Here is a 26,935-nt window from a genome sequence, read left to right as displayed (position 1 = left end):
TTTTATAATTGAGGAGTCTCTGAGGCAATACCTTGGTGGAGGTAGGTGTTGAGGAACATTTGGAGGAGAGGAAAAAGCTGGCAGAAGGAACTGGCAGAAGGAACAGTGCATTTTCCATGGGAGGATATAAGGTAAGTATTACCTTATATCCTTATATAAGGTAAGTATCCTTATATAAGGTATTATATCCTTATATAAGGTAAGTATTACCTTATATCCTTATATAAGGTAAGTATTTTTTGAGGAAGGGGTAAATAAAAGAGGTAGTTAATGGACTGGACAACTCAAACAGACCAAATAGTGACAAATACACTTACTCTCTCTTTCTCAGGGCTTTCAATCTTAATCTTTTTGTTTTCTCTACTACTCTATAATTAACCACTTCGTGGCCCCCACATAGTTCATAGTACCCTAGTTTCTACATGTATAGAAGGAAGAAAGCATCTGCTTAGTTGATTCACAGAGATTCAATGAAAAAATAGGTGAGAAAGTTCTTTGAAATGGTTAAAAAGAAATTATCCAGTTGGAATGTAATATTTTATATAAACAAACTGCTTTTTAATCTAACATCTAGCATATGATCAGAGCCAAATAAATTGCTCATTGGCTAAAAATGATCATCTAAACAAAACACAACATTTTTAAGGAGACTGTAATTCCAAGATGATACTTTCGGAATTCAATTCTCGGTATTGCACAGGAAAGAGACGTGAACGTGACAGGGTGCCTGCCAGTGACGTTGTTACAGCACACCAGGCGTGAGGCAAATACAGCTAGTCCAAATATGGGGGACGTGGAGCAGAAAATGATGACAGACTTTGAAAATTGGTGACATCAGCAGATAAGTAAAGACAGGAAGAATGCCAAACAAACTGGTCAGTCCTGTGATGTATAAGACAAGTTTCTTCTTTATAGAATGAAAAAGTACATTTCTAACAAGCTTTTTTCAAATGCTTATGCAATGCAGAATAAATTGCTCTATCTGCAAGATTATTCTATAGAATAATAATCTTTACTCTGAGAACTTTCATGGAATTCTGCCCAAGTTTTCTTCTTCTTAATTTCACTCTTCATTACTCCTAGTTAAACCCTATATAACTACACAGTGGAGACTGAAGTGCTCTTTATAAATTTTAGTACTCAGCATTTTCCACTGCTCCCTGTCACCATAGACAAAAGTATCCCTCTTTGTGTATTTAGGTATTTTCCCATACATTTTCTTACTTCTTCTTACAAACTTGTATAATCTCCTTCTTGAACTGAAAATTGACATAGAGTACCTTTCTGGATCTCCTCAAATGGGTGTAGTAGATTGTGTAAAACCGGCTATGTTATTCTCCTTTCTATAAACATACTCTTAGCATGTTACTTGGAGGTCCTTCTTATCAAGGGGTGAATTCTACTCTCCTACCCATTCCATCAGAGGTGGCCATGCCAACAGGATGTGGCAGAAGTGACAGTGTGCAAATTCAAGTCCAAGTCTCAAGAGAGTTTTGATTATCTGCTCTGTTGCAAAACTATGACCAGTGAATATGTGGGCTGGCTTCCTAGAAGATAAGAACGTGTGTTGTAGAAGTGAGTCATCCCAGCTGACTGTAGATACATAAGGCAGCTGAACCCAGAAGAACCAGCCAGTCGAGTTTAGCTCAAAATGCTGGCCTACAAACTCACAAGCTAAATAGTGCATTTTGAAGTGGTTTCTTATGTAGCAAAAACTGTTAAAATGGGCTACTATGAGAGAGATGTGTAGCACTTTGATGTAATTCTTACATCAGTGTGCTACTGAATAAAGGATGCAAAATAAAAATGCTCTCCAGGGCATATCAACTTCTTTAAATTTTTTGATAATTTAAGATACATATCTATTCTTTTTAATGATGTTTGAAACATCCCATGTTTCAAATTATGTTTTGAAATTTATGTTTGAAAATTATGCCAAAACAAAAAGTCAAGAAGGTGTACTGTTTTCATTTAACTTCATTCTTCCCAAGGTCTCTTGTGAGTTCAAGTTTGAAGAGGATCTCAAAGTGAACAGAATCCAGAAAATGTTAATTTTCTTGATGCTGACAAGAAGAGGACATTGGCTTGGTGCCATTGCTGCTTTGGGGTCATAGCCAACCTGGGAATGAACAGATGTTCTTATTCAGAAAAATTCAGACAATATTTGGGAAGATATAATTCAGGGGAAAAATTTGAAGGAAAAATGGGAAAGAAAGTAAGATAAGTCAGAATAGCACTTTTAGACTTTACAAATATCTAATGGTTCCAGAAGAATTAATATACCTTCCAACAGATTTGGGGTGGGGAGGATGGGAGATGCAGGATTTGTACTGTCCCTCGCTAGGCATTTCTCATACTGTTCATGGGGTTCTCAAGGCAAGAATACTGAAGGGGTTTGCCATTCCCTTCTCCAGTTGACCCCTGAAATTAAAAGATGCTTGCTTCTTGGAAGAAAAGCTATGAGCAACCTAGAAAGCATATTAAAAAGCAGAGACATTACTTTGCCAACAAAGATCTGTATAGTCAAGGCTATGGTTTTTCCAATAGTCATATATGGATGTGAGAGTTTGACGGTGAAGAAAGCTGAGTGCCAAAGAATTGATGCTTTTGAACTATGGTGTTGGAGAAGACTCTTGAGAGTCCCTTGGACTGCAAGGAGATCCAACCAGTCAATCCTAAAGGAAATCAGTCCCAAATATTCATTGGAAGGACTGATGCTGAAGCTGAAACTCCAATACTTTGGCCACCTGATACGAAGAACTGACTCATTTGAAGACCGTGATGCTGGGAAAAATTGAAGACAGGAGAAGAGGATGACAGAGGATGAGATGGTTGGATGGCATCACCGACTCTATGGACATGAGTTTGAGCAAGCTGTGGGAGTTGGTGATGGACAGGGAAGCCTGGGATGCTGCAGTCCACGGGGTTGGACATGACTGAATGACGAACTGAACTGAAGTTGGATTTGGGAAGGAAATGACAATGAAAAAATATAAGATTTGGAATCAAGGGAAGTTGATTCTAGTTTTGGCTAAGACAATAATTTTCCTGTATTCTCACGTATAGAGAAATATATATCTCTCAACTGTGTTTTTGAATCTATAACACACACCATTTTAAAACATATTAGTAATACATACAGATTCATTGATAGGGAAATTTTCATATCAAATATTTATTTCTCATTCCTCCTATTCCGTCTATAAAGCAGTAGTTCTTAAAGTCTGGTCTGAGATCCAGGGGTCCCAGTGACCAGAAACAACTATAAAAGATCCAGCTGTCTTCCATTAAGCTGTACGTTAGGACATTTGAAAATATTTTAAACAACTTTGCTATTCTCACTATTTTGTTTATTTGGAAAATAGTTTTTATAAGAATGTTACTTGTGTTAATATGTGATAGGTTTGTTATTACTCTTTTAAAAGGAGTTAATAAATACTTGCATTTGTTCTGTTTTAGTTTCTAAATACTGTAAATGTTTCTAAATATCTAAATGTGAATACTGATAAGTATTTACAATATTATTGTAAATAATATTACAATACTTATCAATATTGTAAGTACTGATAAACACATGTAAATAAAAATTCTTTGACATTTTTAATATTTTTAAGAACTTAAAAATGGAGAGAATAGAACATTGAGAATGACTACTGTCTGGAAAGTTGTGTCAGGTACTGTATCCATTTAATGGGTTGAGAAGAATTAGAAATGAATTCACCTGATGGAAATAGCTCATTATTAATAGATGATGATATAGAATGCATTTCTAAGTCAAAGTTCCTTGCACATGTTTTGCTTTCTCTCAATGAGTTTTCGTATTTATAAAAGTTGTATTGCTCAAGTTAAAATATAATAAAAATATACTTTAATAGTGTACAGTCCTCTCAGTTTGACCACAGTGGGGCTTCTCTGTGGCTCAGATGGTAAAGAATCTGCCTGCAATGTGGGAGACGTGGGTTCGATCCCTGGGTTGGGAAGATCCCCTGGAGAAGGGAATGGCAACCCACTCCAGTATTCTTGCCTGGAGGATCCCATGGACAGAGGAGCCTGGCAAGCAACATCCATGGGATCACAAAGAGTTGGACTTGACCAAGTGGCTGACACACACACAGACACATTCATATAAAACATCAACCCTGAAGGCCAGCAGAATATGCCATCCCCAAGTAGTCCTCTGACATATAAATTATTTTGAGCTAAAGGCCATTGAGAACCAGCAGATGCAAGGAAAGCTCTAAAAACAGGGTACAAGATTTCCTTTTTTAAAGGATACTTCTCTTTGTAAAATATGTTTCTTTCTCCTAATGCGGGAAGGGGAGGACTCAGCAATTCTTACTAACAGAGAAGGCCCCTGTGGACCATGTTTCTTCCCCACACATTCCTCAGCTTGCCTTCCCCACCCCACCCAGAATGCAAAGCCCCCTTTCCATTATTTAACTCATTATGATATATTAACCCAAGATCTAAGCACCCCTTTGGTTACTCATCATCGGATGTTCCTATGTGTACATACACTGTGTACATGTTGATAAACTTCTGTTTGTTGTTCTCTTGTTAACCTGTCTTTTTTGTTCAGATGCTAAGTGTGTCGTACTCTTTGTGACCCCATGGACTGCAGAATGACAGGCTTCCCTGTCCTTTGCTATCCCCCAGAGATTGCTCAAACTCATGTCCATTGAGTTGTTGATGTCATCCAACCATCTCATCCTCTGCTGACCCCTTCTCTTCCTGCCTTCAATCTTTCCCAGTATAATGACTTTTCCAGTATGTCAGCCCTTCACATCAGGTGGCCAAAGTCTCGGAGTTTCAGCTTCAGCATTGGTCCTTCCAATGAATATTCAGTGTAGATTTCCTTTAGGATTGACTGGTTTGATCCCCTTGCAGTCCAAGGAACTCTCAAGAGTCTTCTCCAACACCACAGTTCAAAAGCATCAATTCTTCGGCACTCAGCTTTCTTCACCGTCCAACTCTCACATCCATACATGACTACTGGAAAAGCCATAGCTTTGACTAGACGGACCTTTGTTGGCAAAGTAATGTCTCTGCTTTTTAATATGCTGTGTAGGTTGGCCATAACTTTTCTTCCAAGGAGTAAGTGTCTTTTAATTTCATGGCTGCAATCACCATCAGCAGTGATTTTGGAGCCCAAGAAAATAAATTCTGTCTCTGTTTCCCTTGTTTCCCCATCTACTTACCATGAAATGATGGGATTGGATGCCATAATCTTCATTTCTGAATGCTGAGTTTTAAGCCAGCTTTTTCATTCTCCTCTTTCACCCTCATCAAGAGGCTCTTTAGTTCTTCTGCACATTTTGCCATTAAGTGGTATCATCTGCATATCTGAGGTTATTGATATTTCTTCCAGAAATTTTGATTCCAGCTTAAGTCATCCAGGTCAGCATTTCACATGATAGACTTCCCTGGTGGCTCAGATGGTAAAGCGTCTGCCTACAATGCGGGAGATCTGGGTTCAATCCCTGGGTCAGGAAGATCTCCTGGAGAAGGAAATGGCAACCCACTCCAGTACTCTTGCCAGGAAAATCCCATCGATGGAGGAGCCTGGAAGGCTACAGTCCATGGGGTCATGAAGAGTCGGACACGACTGAGCGACTTCACTTTCACTTTCACTTTCACTTTGCATGTAAGTTAAATAAGCAGAGTGACAATATATAGCCTTCATGTACGCCTTTTCCAAGTTTGAACCAGTCCATTATTCCATGTCCAGTTTTAACTATTGCTTCTTGACCTGCCTACAGGTTTCTCAGAAGGCAAGTAAGGTGTTCCCAACTCTTTAAGAATTTTCAACAGTTTGTTTTGATGCACACAGTCAAAGGCTTTAGTGTAGTCAATGAAGCAGAAGTAGATTTTTTTTTTTTGTAATCCCCTTGTTTTTTCTATGATCCAATGAATGATGGCAATTTGATCTCTGGTTCCTCTGCCTTTTCTAAATCCAGCTTATACATCTGGAAGTCCTCAGTTCACGTACTATTGAAGCCTAGCTTGAAGGATTTTGAGCATTAAAACATACCATGATCCTATCCCTCTAAAATCAAACCTCTTCAAAGACTCTAGTTTGTCTTTTTGAGAATGCCATATAAACAGAATCACACTACATAGAAACTTTTGAGACTGCTTTTCCTCAGCATAATTCCTTTGGAATATATATATATATATATATGTATATATATATGTATATGTATATGTATATGTATGTTGCCTTTGTTGAGAGTTCATTCCTCTTTATTGATAATAGTAAATTCTCAATGTTCCTCCACTTGTTTATTCATTCACCTTCACCTGTTGAAGGACATTTTGGTTGCTTCCAGTCCAGTTTGGAACCATTATGGAAAAAAAGGACTCTAAACATAGGACATGGAAGCAACCTAAATGTCCATCAACAGATAGATGAATGGATAAGAAGATGTGGTATATATATACAATGGAACATTAATCAGCCATAAAAGGGAATGGAATTGGGTCATTTGTAGAGATGTGGATAGACCTAGAGTCTGTCATACAGAGTGAAGTAAATCAGAAAGAGAGAAACAAGCATTGTACATGTATGGAATCTAGAAAGGCAGCACAAATGAGCCTATTCGCAGCACAAGAATAGAAACACAGATGTAGAGAATGGATATGTGGACATAGGGTGAGATGTCCACTGGGGAAACCCACATTAAGGCATTTCATTTATTGGAGTTGGAGTTCATGTTTTAATTCTTAAATTATGATTTTTAACTGTTTATTGGGCTTCCTCGGTGGCTCAGTGGTAAAGAATCTGCCTGCCAATTCAGGAGATGTGAGTTCGATCCCTGAGTTGGGACGATCACTTGAAAGAGGGCATGGCAACTCACTCCAGTATTCTTGCCTGGGAAAATCCATGGCCCATGGAGCCTGGTGGGCTACAGTCTACAGGGTCGAAAAAGAGTTGGGCATGACTGAGCAACTAAACAACAGCAACAACAACAAACTGTTTATTACATCAGTTCAGTTCAATCGCTCCGTCATGTCCGACTCTTTGTGACCCCATGGACTGCAGCCTAGATATAGAAATACAATTGTTCTCTGTGCTGCCTTCTAGCTTGTGACTTTGCTAAAAACATTATTTTTAGGAAATTTAAAAAATTTACTCCTTGGGATTTTCTACATGTGCAATCATATTATCTGAGTATAGGGGCAATTTTCTTTCTTTCTTTTCCTTATTTGTGTGGCTTTAAGTTTTTTCTTTTCTTATTGAGCTAACCAGGACTTGTAGTTTAATACTGAATGTCATTAGAGAGAATAGAAATTCTTTTCTTTTCAGTCTTAGTGGAAAAGCAGTCTTTTGCCAAATATGAAATTAGCCAAAGGTTTTTTTGTAGATGTTTTTTATCAAGTTGCAAAAAGTTCTCATTTACTCCCAGTTCACTGAGAGTTCTTATCATGGAGTTTTGTCAAAGGTTTTTTATTCAATAATTAATAATCATGAATAATCATATTGGTTTTCTCCTTAGACTGTAACATGGATTATACCAATCACTTTTTAAATATAGAAACAGCCCTGATCTCCCACAAGGTTGTGGTGTGGTGTTATACATTGCTGGGCTGGATTTTGTATTATAATTTGTTGAGGATTTTAAATCTATTTTAATGAAGGATATTTTTCTGTAATTTTCTTTTCTTGCTATTCTTCATCTAATTTCATCAGGGAGGTTCTGGCTTTCATAAATAGGTTATGAAGTATTCTATCCTCTTCTATTTTATTTTAGAGATTGTGCAGAATTGGTTTTACTTTTTCCTTAAATGTTTGGTCAGACACTCCAGGGAGACCATCTGGGCCCCAAAATTTCCTTTCTGGGAGGTTTTAAAATATGAATTTAATTTCTTCAATAGTTCTAGAATGACTCAGCTTATCTATTTCCACTTGATAATTCTTGGGAGTTAGTTTTTCAAGAATTTGTATAATTTCATATAAGTTCTCAAAGTTATATATATAGACTTGTTACAGTTTTCTCTTAATGTCTTCACAGTCAATGGTGATATAACATCTTTGCACCCTTATTAGTAATTTGGGTCTTTGTGCTTTCTCTGTTAGTCTTAGCAGAGGTACATCAAGTTAACTGATTTTTTTTTTTCCCAAAGAAATTTCTTGTTTTTTCTTTGATTTTTTTCTCTTTCTTATTTTATTCTTTCTTCTTGATATGAGTTTATTTTGCTCTTTTCATTAAAGTAGAAGTTTGTTATTAATTTTAAACATTCCTTCTTTTTCAAATCAAGCACTGAATGCTATAAATGTACAGCTGAGTACTAGTTTCTCTCTCTCACAAATTTTGATATGTTCAAATATTATCTTTTTTTTCTTGGGAATTCTTCTTTGAAGCATGGATTATTTAGGAATGTCTTACTGGATATTCAAGTCTTTTGAAATTTTTGTTAGCTTTCTGTTATCCATTTCCAATCTAATTCCATTTTGATTAGAGAACATACTCTGAAAAACTGAAACTGTTAGTTGCTCAGTTGTGTCCAACTCTTTGTGACCTCATGGAGTGTAGCCCACCAGGCTCCTCTGTCCATGGGATTTTCTAGGCAAGAATATTAGAGTGGGTTACAATTTCCTCTTCCAGGGGATCTTCTTGACCCAGGGATAGAACCCAGTTCTGCATTACAGGCAGATTATGAGAACATACTCTATCTGGTCTTAATTATTTTGTATTTGTTAACACTTGTTTAATCCCTGGGATACATGGCTTATCTTGGTCAATATTCCAAGTGAACTTGAAAAAAAAATGTATGATCATCAGTTTTGTAAAAGTCAAATGGATCCAGTGGTTGATGATGCTTTTCAGTTTTTCTGTATCCTTGCTAATTTTCCATCTACTCATTCTAATAATTATTGAGACAGGAGTGTTGAAATCTCAAACTACAATTCTCAATTTGTCTTCTCATCCATTCAGTTCTCTCCTTTTTGTTTCATGCATTTTGAGGCTGTGCTTTGGCACATAAATATTTAAGATTGTTATGTGTTCTTGGTAAATTTACTTCACTGTTATGTAATGTTCCTTTTTGTGTCTGGTGAGTTTATTTGCTCTGAAGTCTATTTTGTCTGATATCAGTATAGGCATTCCAACTTCCTTTACATTTATACTTGTATTGTGTATCTTTTCATATCCTTTTACTTTTAATCAATCTCTATAATTATATTTAAAGTAAGTTTTTATAAGCAGCATAAAGTTGGGTCATGTTTTTCTTCCTTTTTTAAAAAAATGAACCTAGAACCTATTATACAGAGTGAAATGAGTCAGACTGTATTCTAACACATATATACAGAATCTAGAAAAATGATACTGAAGAATTTATTTACAGGGCAACAATGGAGAAACAGACATAGAGAATAAACTTATGGACATGGGGCAAGGAGAGGAGAGGGTGAGGTGTATGGAAAGAGTAACATGGAAACTTACATTACCATATGTAAAATAGATAGCCAGGGAGAATTTACTGTAGGCTCAGAAAACTCAAACAGGGGCTCTGTATCAACCTAGAGGGTGGGATGGGGAGAGAGATGGGAGGGAGTTTCAAAAGGGAGGGGATATATGTATACCTATGACTGATTAACATTGAGGTTTGACAGAAAACAGCAAAATTCTGTAAAGCAAATTATCCTTCAATAAAAAATAAATTCTAATCTCTTTTTTTGTTGTTGTTGTTGTTTAGTTGCTAAGTCATGTCTGACTCTTTGTGACCCCAAGCACTGCAGCACACCAGGCTCCCCTGTCCTTCACTATCTCCCAGAGTTTGCTCAAACTCATGTCCATTGAGTCAGTGATACCATCTAACCATCTATCTTCTGCTGCCCCCTTCTCCTTTTGACTTCAGTGTTTCCTAGCAGCAGGGTGTTTTCCAATGAGTCGGCTCTTCTCATCAGGTGGCCAAAGTATTACTGGAGCTTCAACTTCAGCATCAGTCCTTGCAATAAATATTTAGGGTTGATTTTCTTTAGGATTGACTGGTTTGATTTGCTTGCTGTCCGAGGGACTCTTGAGAGTCTTCTTCAGCACTGCAACCCTAACTTCTTTTAGTTAGCATTTTAAGGCCATTTTTGTTGGGTAAAATTCTTGGTATGCTTGGAATTGGGTCTACCATTTTATTACTAGATTTATATTTATTTCTTCTATTATTTGTTCCTCTGTTTCTCCATTTCCAGCTTCTTTGAAGTTATTTGATGAATATTTCTAGTATTCTGTTTTACTTTCTTTTTCAACCTATTTCTTTGTACAGGATCTTAGTGGTTGCTCTAGAGATTATAATGTGCATGCTTAACTTTTCTCAGTCAACTTAAAATCAGTAGTTTATTACTTCAAGTAGAATGTAGAAACTTAACAGCCATTTAGGGCCCTATGCTCCCCTCCCACTTACGATATAATATCTTATGTATTACATTCTGCATACACTGAAAAACATATAAGTCAGTGTTATAGTTTTTGCTTTCTGCTATCAAACATGTTTAAAAAAAATTCAAGAGAAGAACAGCATGTTATGCTTACCAAACTATTTTCCTTCTATCGTGATTAATTTACTCCTTACCATCCAACTTCCCCTCTGATATCACTTCCTTTACTCTGTTGAACTTCCTTTAGCAGATCCTTTATACCAGATCTGTTGACACTGCATTCTTTCAGTTTTCCTTTATCTATTAATGTCTCTGTTTCACTTTCAATTATGGATAATATTTTTGCATGATATAGAATTTTAGGTGTTTTATTTCCTCCCAGCACTTTGAAAGTGCTATTCTACTTCCTTCCAGATTCCATTTTTTTTCTTATCAGAAATATGATCATTCAGATCATTGTTGCCCTATAAATAATGCAATATTTTCTATAAAAAGACAAGATTTTTTTCTTTGTTTTAATTTTGAAGAATTTAAGTATGATATATCTGTGTGGGAATTTCTTTGGGTCTATTCTGTTTAAGGATGGTTGCATTTCTTGAGTCTGTAAGAGTATGTCTTTCTCTAAATTTGGGGAGTTTTCTGCCGCTATTTCTTCAGATATTTCCCAGATAATGCTGTCTTCCCTCTCCTTTTGTGTTTCTAATGATACAAAATTTAAAGCTTTTGGCAATGCACCACAAATTCTTGAGGTCGTGGTCATAATTTGCAATCATTTCCCACTTTATCATTCAGATTAGATAATTTTTATTACTCGTCTTCAAGTTCACTTCTTGTTTTGTTATTTCCTTTCAGTATTGAGTCTGTCCATTAAGTTTCAAACATTAAATACCTTTTTTCAATTCTAGAATTCCCTGGTTTTTATTTATTTATTTTTTATTTCTTTGATGAGATGTATCTTTTTCCATTCATTTTAATAGTCATTGACCTTACTTCCTGTAGAATTTTTTAAATAGTTGCTTTAAAGTCTTTCTTAGATAATCCCAAACATCTGTGTCATCTCAGTGTTGGCATCCCTTTGTTGCCTTTTCACACAAATTGACATTTCCTGGTTCTTCATATGCCATGTAATTTTGGATTGCATCCTGGACGTTTTGAATATCATGCTAGGATTCTCTGGGTCTTGTTTAACTCTCTGGAGACTGTTGCTATTTTTTGTTTTAGCAGGCAATCGAACTGACTTTTCAGATTGCAAGTTCTGACAAGCCTTATGGAAATTATGGTCCCAATGTCACTTCCTTCATCAATTCCTTTGTAATATTATTTGTATTTGCCCTATGTATGTGGGCTTCCCTGATGGCTCAGATGGTAAAGAATCTGCCTGCAATGCAGGAGACCTGGGTTTGATCCCTGGGTTGGAGAAGGGCATGGCTACCCACTCCAGTATTCTTGCCTGGAGAATTCCAAAGACAGAAGAGGCTGGTGGGCTACAATCCAGGGGATTGAAAAGAGTCAGACAGGACTGAGTGACTAACACTTTCACTTCACTATGTGTGTGCCACCATGTGGCCATTCTTACTTCTGAGTAGTGATCTATCTTGTAGTTCAGTTCTCAAAGTTGATGGAATGCTATTTTCGGTCAAAGCTCTACATGGGCATACTGGGAGTATACCCAATAGTTAATAGACCAATTTTTTTTTTTTTTTTTTTTTTTTGCTGGTTACTCTCCAACTCTTCCTTCTCTTTGACATCCCTGGAATGTTTCTGTTTCTCTGTGACTCCTCTTTTTAGCTTAGCCAGAAAGCTTGGACTTTATTTTACCGGTTTGATCATGTACAGCTTGCAACTGTAGTCATTTCCTGAGTCTAGATGCAGCAGGAAAAAAGAGAGGGGAAAAGCAATAGGCGCTGCCCCCACACTCTTAGGTCCTCAGCTCTTCTGATTTGCAAGGAAGCTTCAAATCCCCCACTGTGTGTCCCTAAACCATCTCTGTGGGCTTCCCAGATGGCGCTAGTGGTAAAGAACCTGCCTGCCAATGCAGGTTAGACACAAGAGACTCGGATTCGATCCCTAGGTTGGGAAGATCCCCAAGAGGAGGGCATGGCAACCCACACCAGTATTCTTGCCTGGAGAATCCCATGGACAGAGGAGCCTGGTGGGTTACAGTCCATGGGGTTGCAAAGAGTCAGACACGACTGCAGTGCCTTAGCATGCACGCACAAATACCATCATTGTAGCTGTTGTTTCCATTGTCATCATCACTGGTACTAGATCACTTAAGGACTAGGAGAAGAAGGAAAGGTAAAAGGAAAACAACACATGAGTTTTTTTTTTTTTTTAATCCCATTCCCTCTGACCATTAGAAGATCCCTTTCTCATCTTGTAAGTCAAAATCTGAGAGCTTCTTCTGAAACTCTATCAGCCTGCAAGAATTCCTACTTCTATCTTGCAGGCTGCATTGAGACTGGGTTTGGAAATATCAGAGACAGAAAATAATAAGTTATCAGTGGTTTAGTGGCTCTTAGAATTCTGATCTTTCTAATTTGCCTGCTACTGTTTACTTTTCAGATTTCCCAAATAGCTGCTCATGCATCCTGTCTATGTTTTATAGCTGCATTCAGTGGAAAAATGTGCTTTTTCAATTTCACCAGACCCAAGAACCCTAATAAACTTTCCTGCAATCACATCAGAGTGCTGATATGCCCAAGGAAAATCTTCAAACTGGTATTAGCAAAATGTGACAGTTGGACACTGCTACCTGAGTTTACTCTTGTGACTTCTGTTTTCATATGTGATCTTTCACTTGTTATTACTGATCTCTCTGTGCTGGCTCTGAAATAGTGTCCTACCCTTCACCAAAAGTGCGTTTCCCCAGAATTTTTCATGGGACACTTGAAGCATATTTGGAATGTTTATGTAAAATTGTATGAAAAGTCCAGGGTCGAGAAAATGGGAAGATGAACTACAGATTTAAAGAACATATTTGCAAAAGATATATCTTTGCATATTCAGAATATGCAAATAACTCTTAAACATCAACAATAAGAAAAAATTCAATTAAAAAATGGACTCAAAACTTTACAGACACCTAACCAAAGAATACATACAGATGGAAAAAAAAGCATATGAAAAGAGAATCCACATCATGTGTTGTCAGGGAAATAAAACTTAAAACAACAGTGAGATACTATTACATGTTTATTAGAATGGCTAAAATCCAAAGCACTGGAGACATGAAATAATAGTGAGGATGTGGAGCAAGGCGAACCCTCTTATACCTAAAGGGAATGCAAAATGGTACAGCCATTTTGGAAGACAGTTTAGCAGTATCTTACAAAATTATACATATCTCTTCCATGTGATCCAGCAAAGGAGCTGAAAACTTATGTCTGCACAAAACCCTGAACATAGGTATTTATCAGTTCAGTTCAGCTGCTCTGTTGTGTCCGACTCTTTGAGACCCCATAGACTGTAGCACATCAGGCTTCCCTGTCCATCACCAACTCTTGGAGTTTACTCAAACTCATGTCCATTGAGTCTGTGATGCCATCCAACCATCTCATCCTCTGCTGTCCCCTTCTCCTCCTGCCTTCAATTTTTCCTAGCATCAGGATCTTTTCAAAAGAGTCAGCTTTTCACATCAAGTAGCCAAAGTATTGGCGTTTCAGCTTCAACATCAGCCCTTCCAATGAACACTCAGGACTGATCTCCTTTAGGAGGGACTGGTTGGATCTCCTTGCAGTCCAAGGAACTCTCAAGAGTCTTCTCCAACACCACAGTTCAAAAGCATCAATTCTTCGGCGCTCAGCTTTCTTTATAGTCCAACTCTCACATCCATACATGATTACTGGAAAAACCATAGCCTTGACTAGGCAGACCATTGTTGGCAAAGTAATGTCTCTGCTTTTTAATATGCTGTCTAGGTTGCTCATAACTTTCCTCCCAAGAAGTAAGCGTCTTTTAATTTCATGGCTGCAATCACCATCTGCAGTGATTTTGGAGTCCCAAAAATAAAGTCAGACACTATTTCCACTGTTTCCCCATCTATTTGCCATGAAGTGATGGGACTGGATGCCATGATCTTAGTTTTCTGAATGTTGAGCTTTAAGCCAACTTTTTCACTCTCCTCTTTCACTTTCATCAAGAAGCTCTTCAGTTCTTCTTCACTTTCTACCATAAGGGTGGTGTCATCTGCATATCTGAGGTTATTGATATTTCTCCTGGCAATCTGGATTCCAGCTTGTGCTTCTTCCAGCCCAGCATTTCTCATGGTGTACTCTGCATATAAGTTAAGTAAGCAGGGTGATAATATACAGCCTTGATGTACTCCTTTTCCTATTTGGAACCAATCTCTTGTTCCATGTCCAGTTCTAACTGTTGCTTCCTGACCTGCAGGCAGGTTTCTCAAGAGACAGGTCAGGCGGTCTGGTATTCCCATCTCTTGAAGAATTTTCCACAGTTTATTGTGATCCACGCAGTCAAAGGCTGTGGCATAGTCAATAAAGCAGAAATAAATGTTTTTTTCTGGAGCTCTCTTGCTTTTTTGATGATTCAGTGGATGTTGGCAATTTGATCTCTGGTTCCTCTGCTTTTCTAAAACCAGCTTGAACATCTGGAAGTTCATGGTTCATGTATTGCTGAAGCCTGACTTGGAAAATTTTGAGCATTACTTTACTAGTGTGTGAGATGAGGTGTTTGTAACAGCTTTATTTATAATTGCTAGAACTTGAAAGCAAGCAAAATGTCCTTTAGTAGGTGAAAGGATAAATAAACTGGTATCTTCAGACAATGGAATATTATTCAGCACTAAAAGAAGTGAGCTATCAAGTCATGAAAAGATGTGGAGGAATCTTAAATGCTCATTACTAAATAAAAGAAGCCAGTCTGAAAAGGCCACATATTTTATGAATCCAACCATATAACATTCTGAAAGTGAAGTCACTCATTTGTGTCTGACTCTTTGCAACCCCACAGCCTATAGCCCACCAGACTCCTCCACCTATGGTATTTTCCAGGCAAGAGTACTGGAGTGGGTTGCCATTTCCTTCTCCAGGGGATCTTCCTGACCTAGGAATTGAACTCAGGTCTCCCACATTGCAGGCAGATGCTTTACTCTCTGAGCCACCAGGGAAGCCCTATAACATTCTGGAAAAGGCAAAATTAAGGATGCAGTAAAAGCATCAGTGGTCACTAGGGAATGAGACAGGGAAGGATGAATAGGCAGAGTAGGGAGATTTTTAGGGCAGTAAAAGTATTGGACACATATTATCCAAACTTTGTTAAACCCATAGAACATGTAAGGTCAAGAGAGAAATCGTTATTTCTCTCTTGGATGACTATGATGTATCAGTGTAGGTTCATCAATTGTAACAAATGTACCCCTCTAATATGAGTTTGGGTAAACTCCAGGAGTTGGTGATGGACAGGGAGGCCTGGCATGCTGTGATTCATGGGGTCGCAAAAAGTCAGACACGACTGCGCGACTGAACTGAACTGAACTGAATAGGGGATGTTGATAACGGAGGAGGCTGTGCCTGTGCAGGGTCAGAGGTATATAAGAAATTGCTATACTTTTCTCTCACGTTTGGTGTGAACCTAAAACTTCTCTGAAAAATAAATCTTACAGAAAAAATTAAATTCTAATGTGTGCTACAAAATGGGTGAATCTTAAAGATATTATACTAAGTGAAATAAGCTAGATACAAAAGGGCAAATATTGTTTGAGTCCATGTATGTGAAGTACAGATAGTAAATTCATAAAGACAGAAGTAAAACAGTGGTCACTTGGGGCTGGAGGGAGATGTGTATGGGGAATTATTGTTTAACTGGTAAAGAACATCAGTATGGGATGATGAAAAGGCTCTGGAAATGAATAAGGATGGTCCTTACACACAAATGCTAATGCATTTAATGTTGCTGAATTGTGTACTTAACAGTGGTTGATCCATGTTGATGTATGGCAAAAACCATCACAATATTGTAAAGTAATTATCCTCCAATTAAAATAAATAAATAAAACTTTAAAAAAGTTGCATTGGAAATGCTGAATTAAAAAATGGTTTAAAAGGTAAATTTTTGTTATGTATACCACAATCAAAAATAAAATATGAAAACTGTTTAAATTTTAAAAAGTGTATTGGTAAACAAAGGTAGTAGGTAGAAAGTGATACATAATTAGATCGTGAGTTGGGAAACTATGGCCCACCAATGAGCCAAATCCAGCCATACCAATTTTTTCGTTTATTGTCTATGGTTGTTTTTATACTATAACAGCAGAGTGGAGTAGTTGTAAGGAAGACTGGCCTTCAATGCCTAAAATATTTATTATCTGACCTTTACAGAAAAAGCTTGAACTAGATGATCTAAACCATAAGGTATAGATCATCATGGTTATCTTGGGATTCCCTGACCTCCCATCTCTCAACAGAAGAATATTTTCTGCAGAGAAAATCCTCCAGAGTAATGGAATGTCCTTCCATTCAAAATCTGAATTTTATTCTTTTATAAATATTACTGATAGGATAACTACTATTTTTCAGGCATTGTGCCCATGCTTGGATACATGCTAAAAAAGACAGATGTTGTTCCTGCCTTCATGAAGTTGCAAATGGAATCCAGTTTTGGTAGATAGTGGAAAGCAGTCTCTTTCCAACAACCTTTTATTTGATTGGGCAGCATAGATCAAATCTAGCACCTCCTCTACATTGTAACATGTCTGATCAGAAAACATTATTCACGCTTTTTTAGAATCTTCTTTTTCCAGCTAACATTTTGCCTTCTTCATTAGTGATCAAGAAATGATTCTAAAAATGCAAGTCACGTCACCAGTATGGGTGCTTGATGTATCATTTTTGCATTATCTACACATGCTGTCCAGAAGGTATTAATACATGTAATTTGCTGGTATATTTGCTTAGAACAGATATAGAACATTATCCCTGATAATGAATAAAAAAAAGTACTAGTTTCAGAACTTGAGAGACGTTTCTCAATACAAATGGTAGCATTTCCATTTGCTTCATAGAGAATAAACATGATTGTTCTTAAAAAGAAGTAGATGTGAAGTAAAATTATAAAAAATTTAAAATCAGTTATTCCAAAATTAGGGGATAAGTGTATCAAAACTGTCGAGTAGCAAAATCACTGAGTTAAATTTTTTCAACTAACTGATTTATCTGATTCCATGAACTATGGTGAATGTTTTCTGGATATTTCCTAGACTTCTCTTATTGTCATTTACTTCTCTAACATAACATGATGGTATTTTCTCTGTAGACAATATCCATAATACAAATCTGAAACAAATTAAAGTACATTTTAATTTCAAATGTTTTACAAAGGGATATAAATAGAAACTTATTAAGGATAATGCATAGGAAGTCTGGAAATCATTTTGTTGGAGTGTTGGAGTCTAGATAAGTAAGACTATGATTTATTTAATGATTCAAAGTTTACAAAAATGCTGACTATAATCTGGAATGATAAAAACTCAGTGTTAAGTAAAATTTTGATCAAAAATATATTGTAGGAGACAACTGAAATGTGGCATCTCTAAATACATGCTGTGCTGTCTGTAGTGGCTGATGAGCTCTCTCGTTCTAGGTAGCTGCATTTTCAGAACTTAAGTATTTTTTTTTAACATCTTTGCAGTTTGATTTTGTGGCCTATCGCTTCAAGAGGAAGTAAAAATTTGGTCAATATTTTAAAGAAAACAAAACGCATGATGTTAGGTTTCTTCAATATTTTGATCTTGAGACTTCTTCAAGAATTCTCAGCACCATTCCGTGTTCTATTTTGCGCCCTATGTAACCAGTGACAGAGCTAAACACTGTCAGATTTTGAGAGATGAGAATTGTATAAATTGCTTCGAATATTTTTGTTTTGTCAAATTTTACTCATCATATCATTTGCACTGTATACAGATAACTATTTCTTTTTTCATGATTGTCAACCGGTTATCTAGTGGATTTTACTACTGATAGTCCAAGAGAATTAATCAGAATTATGTAGCTTCATATTTTAACTCACTTATTTTTACAACAACACTTATGTTATAACAACTCTTCTGTCAGTGAAATTCCAGCAATATATGGGATTGCAAAAGTAGGAGTCCTATCTAACAATTTTCTCACCCCCACCCCCAAATTAGAAAAGTGAATAGGGAGGAATGGACGTAATAAAAATGTGAACATAAAGAAGAGTTCATAATACAGCTGTATTTCCTAAACATCAATTGTATTTCCTAAACCATATGCTTTCCAGAGATAATAACAGTACAATTCATCATGCTTCCTTTTGGTGTCAGTGAAGTTCACAGGCAAACTTATAGTTTAACTGTACAATGAAGTTAATCTTGCCATTTGGCTACCTGCATTCTTCTCTTTTCCTTAGATCTTATTTCCTGATTCTTTTCCCATCATATTATTATGCTTGCTGTTGTGCCTTTCCTCTGAGTTGACTTAAATCATTTTGTAAAGGATAAGTCAAAAATAATTCAATGTTGAAAAAGTATACAGTGCAGTGTCATCGCAAGAACAGGATGCAGAGGCCATGAGATCGACCATTTAAGTTGTTACTTTGACAACTACTCCTAGCTATGAGTTTTATCAAGACTAAAGTTGCCTTTCTTCAGACAGACAACAGTAGGAATTTAGTACAAAATACAGCTCTGAAGGATGACCTCAGAATACTTACAGAATATCTTGGAGAATAACACAAATGCCAGCACAAACAGTAAAGCACCAAAGCAAAATCCTATGACCTTATTGGTATCTTATCTGATTTCATTACCTGGGTAAGAACCTATTCATCAACAAGTAACCAGGAAGGGAAAAATTTGCAAGTGAATAATAGTAAAACAAAGAATAACTCATTTTATTCCAATATTTTTATAACTTCTACCTTTTTGTGTATTAGACATAAATAATGGCAATGTAATAACCTTGAAAGCAAACTAAAATAGTAGGTTAGCAAGGTGGTTGTACGACTTTATAGTCAAAATGATGACGGTTCAAATCTTGGTCTGTCTCTTACTTGTCTTATGACCCTGGAGACTTTCCAGCCCTTGAAAGTAAGTTTTCTCATACTATACTATAGAGATAATAACAATACCTACCTTCATAAAATTGTTATGAGAATCAAGTGAGGTGATAGATATATATTGGACTATCGTAGTAATAAGTGGTCAATAGCATTAGCAGCAATCATCACTGTTTGTAAATACAAAAAGCATAAACTGTTTTTCTAGTGGAATCTAAAGATGTTATTTTGGGGTACAAACAAATGAGTCCATATGAATAATGACCAGGATGAACACAGGGGAGTTTTACAGATCAAGGGACCACACAGGTCATGGGCTGTCCACTTTGTGCTCAGCTGGGACTTTCAGAACAATTGATTAGAGTACTGTCCCCAGTTTAGTAGACAACCAGACCACAAGACAGGGAGACTAACTTCTCCTGAACTCAGGTCTCTGAGAGAGCTCTGATGCCTTTAAAATCAAACAGTGTCTGGCAACAGTGTCTGCAAAAAAATAATTCCAATAATTTACAAAAAAAAAACCCCCAAAGGACTAGTTTTTATTGTATTATGCCCAAGAGTTTTCTGTAACTATGAGTTCAGAATTACCTGCTTTATTTCAAAATTATCTGGTTCCTGTAATTGTTGCTTTTTGGCATGGCTGTATAGCCATTTAAAGACCCTTCCCTGTCACCCTGAGCGTCCCTACCTTTCTCTGCACACTCTTTCCCATCCTCTCCTTAACATCTCTGATCCTGTAAATGTAAGGTTAGAAGCTGGAGTTACTCTCTCACATTAAAAACAAATGTAAGCATCTTCCCTGCTAAAGATTCCTGGCCAACATCCTTTCAGAAAGAAATGTTCCCATTTGAGCTCACAGGTGAGCCATTTCTCAACATTCAATTATTGGTGCTATTTTACCTTCACGGTCATTGTGTAACCTTAGCATTCATCATTCTAGAAACATCTGTGGAGAACTTGAGTGTGAGAGGTGTAATCCAAAACTCAATAGTATTCTTTCTAGGAATATCACTAATTACAATTTCACAGAAAATGAATATCTAGAGACTGAGAGTGGAAAAAAAAAATTGGAAAGATTCACTGAGCAGAGAAAACCCTCAGAAACCTTCTTTAAAAAGAATAGAGGAGAAGTTTTAAGTTCTCTGATGCCATGCAATATGACAAATAGGCCCAGGTGTTAAATCAGAAGTTCCCATCACAAATCCACAGATTATTTACTAACGCTGCAGAACAGGCTCGGCTATTTACAGGAAGCTGTGGCTCTTCTGTATGTTTTCTTAACAGTGAGAAAGAGAGTAAACTCTATTTTGCGACCATTAGTTAGCTCACAGCTGGGTTTAATAATGAGGGAGTTTGGGATATCCGATGTAGAATGTTAAGACAAACCCAGGAAGGCTAATTTCACTGTCATCCACGGCCAGAGGCAACAGATAAAGACTTGGGGGAAATATGTATTTCCTTTGAGTTCCAGAGCCTAGGGAAAAAGCTACGTTATAGAAACTACACTAATCTAAGGGAATCTTTTAGTCACACATCAACACTTTCTACTTCTTCCTCATGGCTTTTCTTATTGAAAGAATTGGAATATGCTGAAGGGGACCAAATATCTTAGGGAAAGAAGAAAGACAGGTATATGTATACGTATAGCTGATTCACTTTGCTGTACAGCAGAAACTAACAAATTGTAAAGCAACTAAACTCCAGTAAAAAATAAATTAATTAAAAAACGAAAGATACAAGGGAAGGAATGGAGCAGGAGAACAAATAGGTAAGAAGAAAGGTTAAAAAAAAGGAAGGTAAAAAATAAATAAAATAAGTAAAATAAATTAAAAAAAATAAAATAGGTTAAAAAAAAAAGGCACTGGTTTTCTTCATTTTAGGAACTTTGGTCACTAACCAGCACACAGTGGTCACTTAGGCCTGGGCTCTGTAAGTTTGATTTGCAGAGTACTGTCTTAACAATGCAGTTTTACATTGTAGAACATACAGTAATTTGAATTACAACAGTAATTTTATATTAGAGATTCTAAGTTCCCTTACTCTTTGACAGATAAGAATCATAAACAGTTAATCATGTTAGCTATTTACAGTTAAAAATTGACTCCTAATTTCTTGAAAAGTTGATCTTTCTTAAAAGAATACCCCTCACAACTCCAGCAATTTTTGCCCTCTTTTTAAAAATCTATTGACTTGTTCAGCAAAGTCAAGTTCTAACCTGACCTTTGTGAATTAGCAAAAATTATCGGAATTCTAATCAGATTGTATTTTGCTATTCTGGGTCTCAATTCCCTTATGTAGTTGACAAGCAAAATATTGTATCTTTTTTTAAATTGCCTTACCCTTAGTTTCCCCTCTTTTCTTGTGCTTCTACCCCTGCTTCTGGTTCTAGGACACTTGGCTGTATATCTTTTCTGTATAAACAGTGATTTGATGCCCCTGCCCCCTCCGACTTTTCAGCAGACATAATCTAATCTGTGTATGTGACAAGACCAATTAGTCTCGCCCACTCTCCAGCCTTCTGTCCCTCCCCTGTCAGCTGCCACCCTCTTGGCACTCCATCTCTTTTAGGAAGTAGCAATGGGAGCCAAATTTTCCAACTGAATTCATTAGATGAATATGCAGGTCCAGATTGCAGAAATGTGCTCACATCCTCAAGTAGAACTCTGAATCAAGACTTCTGACTCTTTCTCTCTTGCTGCATGTTATGTTTATTAGAAGATTTCCAACTACAGAACTTCCTTGCTGGCTGGAAAGAAGGGAAGCTGCATTTGACAAGATGAGGCAAGTGGAAGGCCCATAACTGCACTGAACAAAATAATTCCAGGGAATGCCAGCCTCTACGGGGATGGGGGCACTTATTTTCTACAAGTGGCAAGCTGCTTACTTTTGACCCATAGAGGTGGCCTGCAGAATCCAGATGATGGATGAGCAGGGCATGCCATTCATAATGCATGCTCAGAGCACTGGCCCTGCTACCATTTGGGTCAATGGGAATCAGAATGGGACCTGGAACAGCAGATGATGTACAAGACTGTGGTCCCCACAGCTGGGCACAGCAGGTGCCAAGAAAGTCTGGCCCATCACATGTTCAGGAACCCAAGAGAGAAATCCCTTATGATTGCTTCCTTTTCTTTCTGTTATCAGAAGTCATTTTCAGATTTTTAAAGTCTATTATGATTTTTTAGGTCTTTATTGAATTTGTGACAATATTGCTTCTGTTTTATGTTTTGGTTTCTTTGGCCAAGAGGCATGTGGGATCTTAGTTCCCTGACCAGGGATCAAACCCACACCCCCCAAATAGGAAGGCAAAGTCTTAACCACTGGACCACCAGAGAAGTCCCAACTTATTTTTGTTTAATTTATTTTATTGAAATATAGTTGATTTACAATGTTGTGTTAATTGCTGTTGTACAGTAAAGTGATTCACTTATGTACATTCTTTTTCATATTCTTTTCCATCATGGTTCATCACAGATTATTGAATATCGTTCCCTGTGCTACACGGTAAGACCCTGTGGTTTATCCATTCCATATATAATAGTTTGCATCTGCTAATCCCAGACTCCCAATCCTTCTCTCTCACATCCATCTCCCCTTGGCAACCACAAGTCTATTCTCTGTGTCTGGGCATCTGTTCCTGTTTCATATGCATCATTATTTTCAATATCATAACTGCTGAAGGAGGGTTGAACGTTCTAACATGTTCATAGCTGGTAGCTTAAATTTCAAAACTGATAACTGTAAGTATAATTTCATGTTAGCTGAGAGGCAGAACATAAGTTGCTATCTCTGGGTCAGTTGCCCAAATAGACGTCGGGATTTTTAAAATATTTCACAGTGTCCATCAGTAAAACGTGAGGCTCATTGCAAATTAGTGTTCCTTTCAGAATAAGGTTGGTGACCGTCTATTGTTTTAAAAGCACAGGCAGATATCTTGGATTAATTGAAATTTCCCTTATCAACTCATAAATATAAATATAAGAGACAGAAAAAGAGGTTGAGGAAGGGACAGAGAAATAAATAGCAAAGGCTTAAAGACAAATTCTCTAGGAATTTGAGGTGCCAATAAGACGCCTTTCCTTTTGTGTATCACTTTGCCCCTCACTTCCAATTCCTGCAGAGTTTATTGTCATCTGCTTCTAAAACCCACTCCAGTCCTCTTGCCTGGAAAATCCCATGGATGGAGGAGCCTGGTAGGCTGCAGTCCATGGGGTCGCTGGGAGTCGGACACGACTGAGCGATTTCACTTTCACTTTTCACTTTCATGCATTGGAGAAGGAAATGGCAACCCACTCCTGTACTCTTGCCTGGAGAATCCCAGGGACGGGGGAGCCTGGTGGGCGGCCGTCTCTGGGGTCGCACAGAGTCGGACACGACTGAAGCGACTTAGCAGCAGCAGCAGCAGCTTCTAAATCATCATGCACAGGAAGACCAAGGTACTTCATGCAGGTTTCCAGGCATGTCCTTGTGACTAAGAAAATCTTGGCTTTTACACTATGGATTCTGTGTTCTCACCTGCCCTAAACAACAGACTTGAACTACTGATGGGACCAGTTAGGTGGAAATTCCCAGTAACAGAGGAGGAAAATAAAAAAGGGAAGAGAGGGTCCCTGGTCTCAGGAGACAGGGCCTGAGATCACCCACATAGCTGCGTGGACACGAGGCCATTCCCCTGAAAACATTGCAGAGAGATGCCTCTTTTTCTAATATACCTTGACAATGGGAAATAAGACTATTCCGTTTCTCTTCTTCTTCAACTAAGTTTTAATGTCCTGTTTCTCTAATTTTAGTTTAGCAAATTCCCAATATCAGCAGTGAAATAAACTTTGCTTGTAATCCCAGGACATGAGAGTCAAGGACAGCAGTCAGTGGAGGGAGGAGACCTTCTCCCAAAGACCTTCTACAAAACTCACCATTTCTCAGCATCCTCCACACTGTGACTGGTCCAGAAAGACAGAAGCTGCTAAAAAGTCAGCGGGACCCTTTGTCTTCCCTTGACTTCTGGCCAGCTTCCATTCATATTACTGCTATCAGAAGATTAAAAGAGAAAGAGAGATTAAAAAATAAAAGAACTCATTAGATTAAAAAGTCTATGCAGTTGTGGGAGAAATAAATACATTTTAGGAATGATTTCTTACAATTATACAGTAGAACTGACAAATAGATTCAAGGAATTAGATCTGATAGACAGAGTGCCTGAAGAAAAATGGATGGAGGTTTGTGAGATTGGACAGGAGGGAGTGATCAAGACCATCCCCAAGAAAAAGAAATGCAAAAAGGCAAAATGATTGAAGAGGCCTTACAAATAGCTGTGAAAAGAACAGAAGCGAAAGGCAAGGGAGAAAAGGAAAGATATACCCATCTGAATGCAGAGTCCCAGAGAATAGCATGGAGAGATAAGAAAGCCTTCCTCAGTGATCAATGCAAAGAAATAGAGGAAAATAGTAGAATGGGAAAGACTAGAGATCTTTTCAAGAAAATTAGAGATACCAAGGGAACATTTCATGCAAAGATGGGCAAAATAAAGGACAGAAACAGTATGGAACTAACAGAAGCAGAAGACACTAAGAAGAGGTGGCAAGAATACTCAGAAGAACTATACAAAAAAAAAAAAAGGTATTCATGACCCAGATAACCACGATGGTGTGATCACTTACCTAGAGGCAGACACCCTGGAATGTGAAGTCAAGTGGGCCTTAGGAAGCATCACTACAAACAAAGCTAGTGGAGGTGATGGAATTCCAGTTGAGCTATTTCAAATCCTAAAAGATGATGCTGTGAAAGTGCTGCACTCAATATGCCAGCAAATTTGGAAAACTCAGCAGTGGCCAGAGGACTGGAAAAGGTCAGTTTTCCTTCCAATCCCAAAGAAAACAATGCCAAAGAATGCTCAAACTACAGCACAGTTGCACTCATCTCACGTGCTAGCAAAGTTATGCCGAAAATTCCCAAGCCTGGCTTCAACAGTACATGAAACATGAACTTCCAGATGTTCAGGCTAGATTTAGAAAAGACAAAGGAACCAGAGATCAAATTGCCAACATCCGTGGGATCATCAAAAAAGCAAGAGAGTTGCAGAAAAGCATCTACTTCTGCTTTATTGACTATGCCAAAATCTTTGACTGTGTGGATCGCAGCAAACTGTGGAAAATTCTGAAAGAGTCGGGAATACCAGACCACCTGACCTGCCTCCTGAGAAATCTGTATGCAGGTCAAGAAGCAACAATTAGAAATGGACATGGAACAATAGACTGGTTCCAAATTGGGAAAGGAGTACGTCAAGGCTGTATATTGTCACCCTGCTTATTTAACTTATATGCAGAGTACATCATGAGAAATACTGGGCTGGGTGAAGCACAAGCTGGAATCAAGATTACCGGGAGAAATGTCAATAACCTCAGATATGCAGATGACACCATCCTTATGGCAGAAAGTGAAGAAGAACTAAAGAGCCTCTTGATGAATGTGAAAGAGGAGAGTGAGAAAGTTGGCTTAAAACTCAACATTCAGAAAACTAAGATCATGGCATCTTAGTTGCTGTCTGATTACTTCGTGGCAAATAGATGGGGAAATAATGGAAACAGTAAGAGACTTTATTTTCTTGGGCTCCAAAATCACAGCAGATGGTGACTGCAACCATAAAATTTAATGACGCTTGCTCTTTTAAATAAAAGTCATGGTCAACCTAGACAGCATATTAAAAAGCAGAGACATTACTTTGCCAACAAAGTCCATCTAGTCAAAGCTATGGTTTTTTCAGTAGTCATGTATGGATGTGAGAGTTGGACCATAAAGAAAGCTGAGCGCTGCAGAATTGATGCTTTTGAACTGTGGTGTTGGAGAAGACTCTTGAGAGTCCCTTGGACTGCAAGGAGATCCAACCAGTCAATCCAAAAGGAAATCAGTCCTGAATACTCATTGGAAGTACTGATGCTGAAGCTGAAACTCCAATACTTTGGCCACCTGATGCAAAGAACTGACTCACTGGAAAAGACCCTGGTGCTGGGAAAGATTGAAGGCAGGAGGAGAAGGAGATGACAGAGGATCAGATGGTTGGATGGCATCACTGACATGATGGACATGAGTTTGAGTAGGCTTTGTGAGTTGGTGATGACAGGGAGGCCTGGCGTGCTACAGTCCATGAGGTCACAAAGAGTTGGACATGACTGAGCGACTGAACTGAACTGAACTGAACCAAGGAATGATCAATTAATGCCTAGTAATATTCTAACTTGGACCACACATGCAAAGCACATAAGGAAAAACCAAAATGTGATCAAGTCTTTGCCCTTGTGGAAGACTCTATAGTTGGTGAATTGGAAAATTAATTCAAATTCATCAGATATTTGAGCTTCAGTAGAGGAAGTGACACATGTCTGGAGATCTTAGAGAATTGCATTGCCCACTTAAGGGTGTAAAGATGGGGAGTCTTTCTGGAAAGTAATCATCACTTTTTATCAGGGGTCTTAAAATGTTCATACTCTTTGATCAATAGTCACAATTCCAAAAACCAAACAAAAATAAATA

The 26,935-nt window shown here is 37.6% G+C and overlaps 1 protein-coding gene across 8 annotated transcripts in view; it reads left to right on the top strand.

Annotated features, from left to right (window-relative positions):
• The window catches only part of IQCM (IQ motif containing M), a 589,121-nt gene that overhangs the window by 536,234 nt on the left and 25,952 nt on the right, over positions 1–26,935 (top strand). Inside the window, exon 14 of one of the 8 annotated variants that reach the window (XM_081544028.1) lies at positions 22,883–22,912. The exons of the other annotated variants lie outside the window; for them this stretch is intronic. Within the exon in view, the coding sequence (XP_081400154.1) occupies positions 22,883–22,890 (8 nt within the window). The 3' untranslated portion in view covers positions 22,891–22,912. The remainder of the gene's footprint in view (positions 1–22,882; positions 22,913–26,935) is intronic. 8 annotated transcript variants of the gene reach the window in all.

Source organism: Giraffa tippelskirchi, chromosome 11 (assembly GCF_054371585.1).
Source record: "Giraffa tippelskirchi isolate mGirTip1 chromosome 11, T2T-mGirTip1v1.2.pri, whole genome shotgun sequence".
Lineage (NCBI taxonomy): Eukaryota > Metazoa > Chordata > Mammalia > Artiodactyla > Giraffidae > Giraffa > Giraffa tippelskirchi.
The sequence above is the reverse complement of the archived record's forward strand: the minus strand, read 5'-3'. Positions and strand labels throughout refer to the sequence as shown.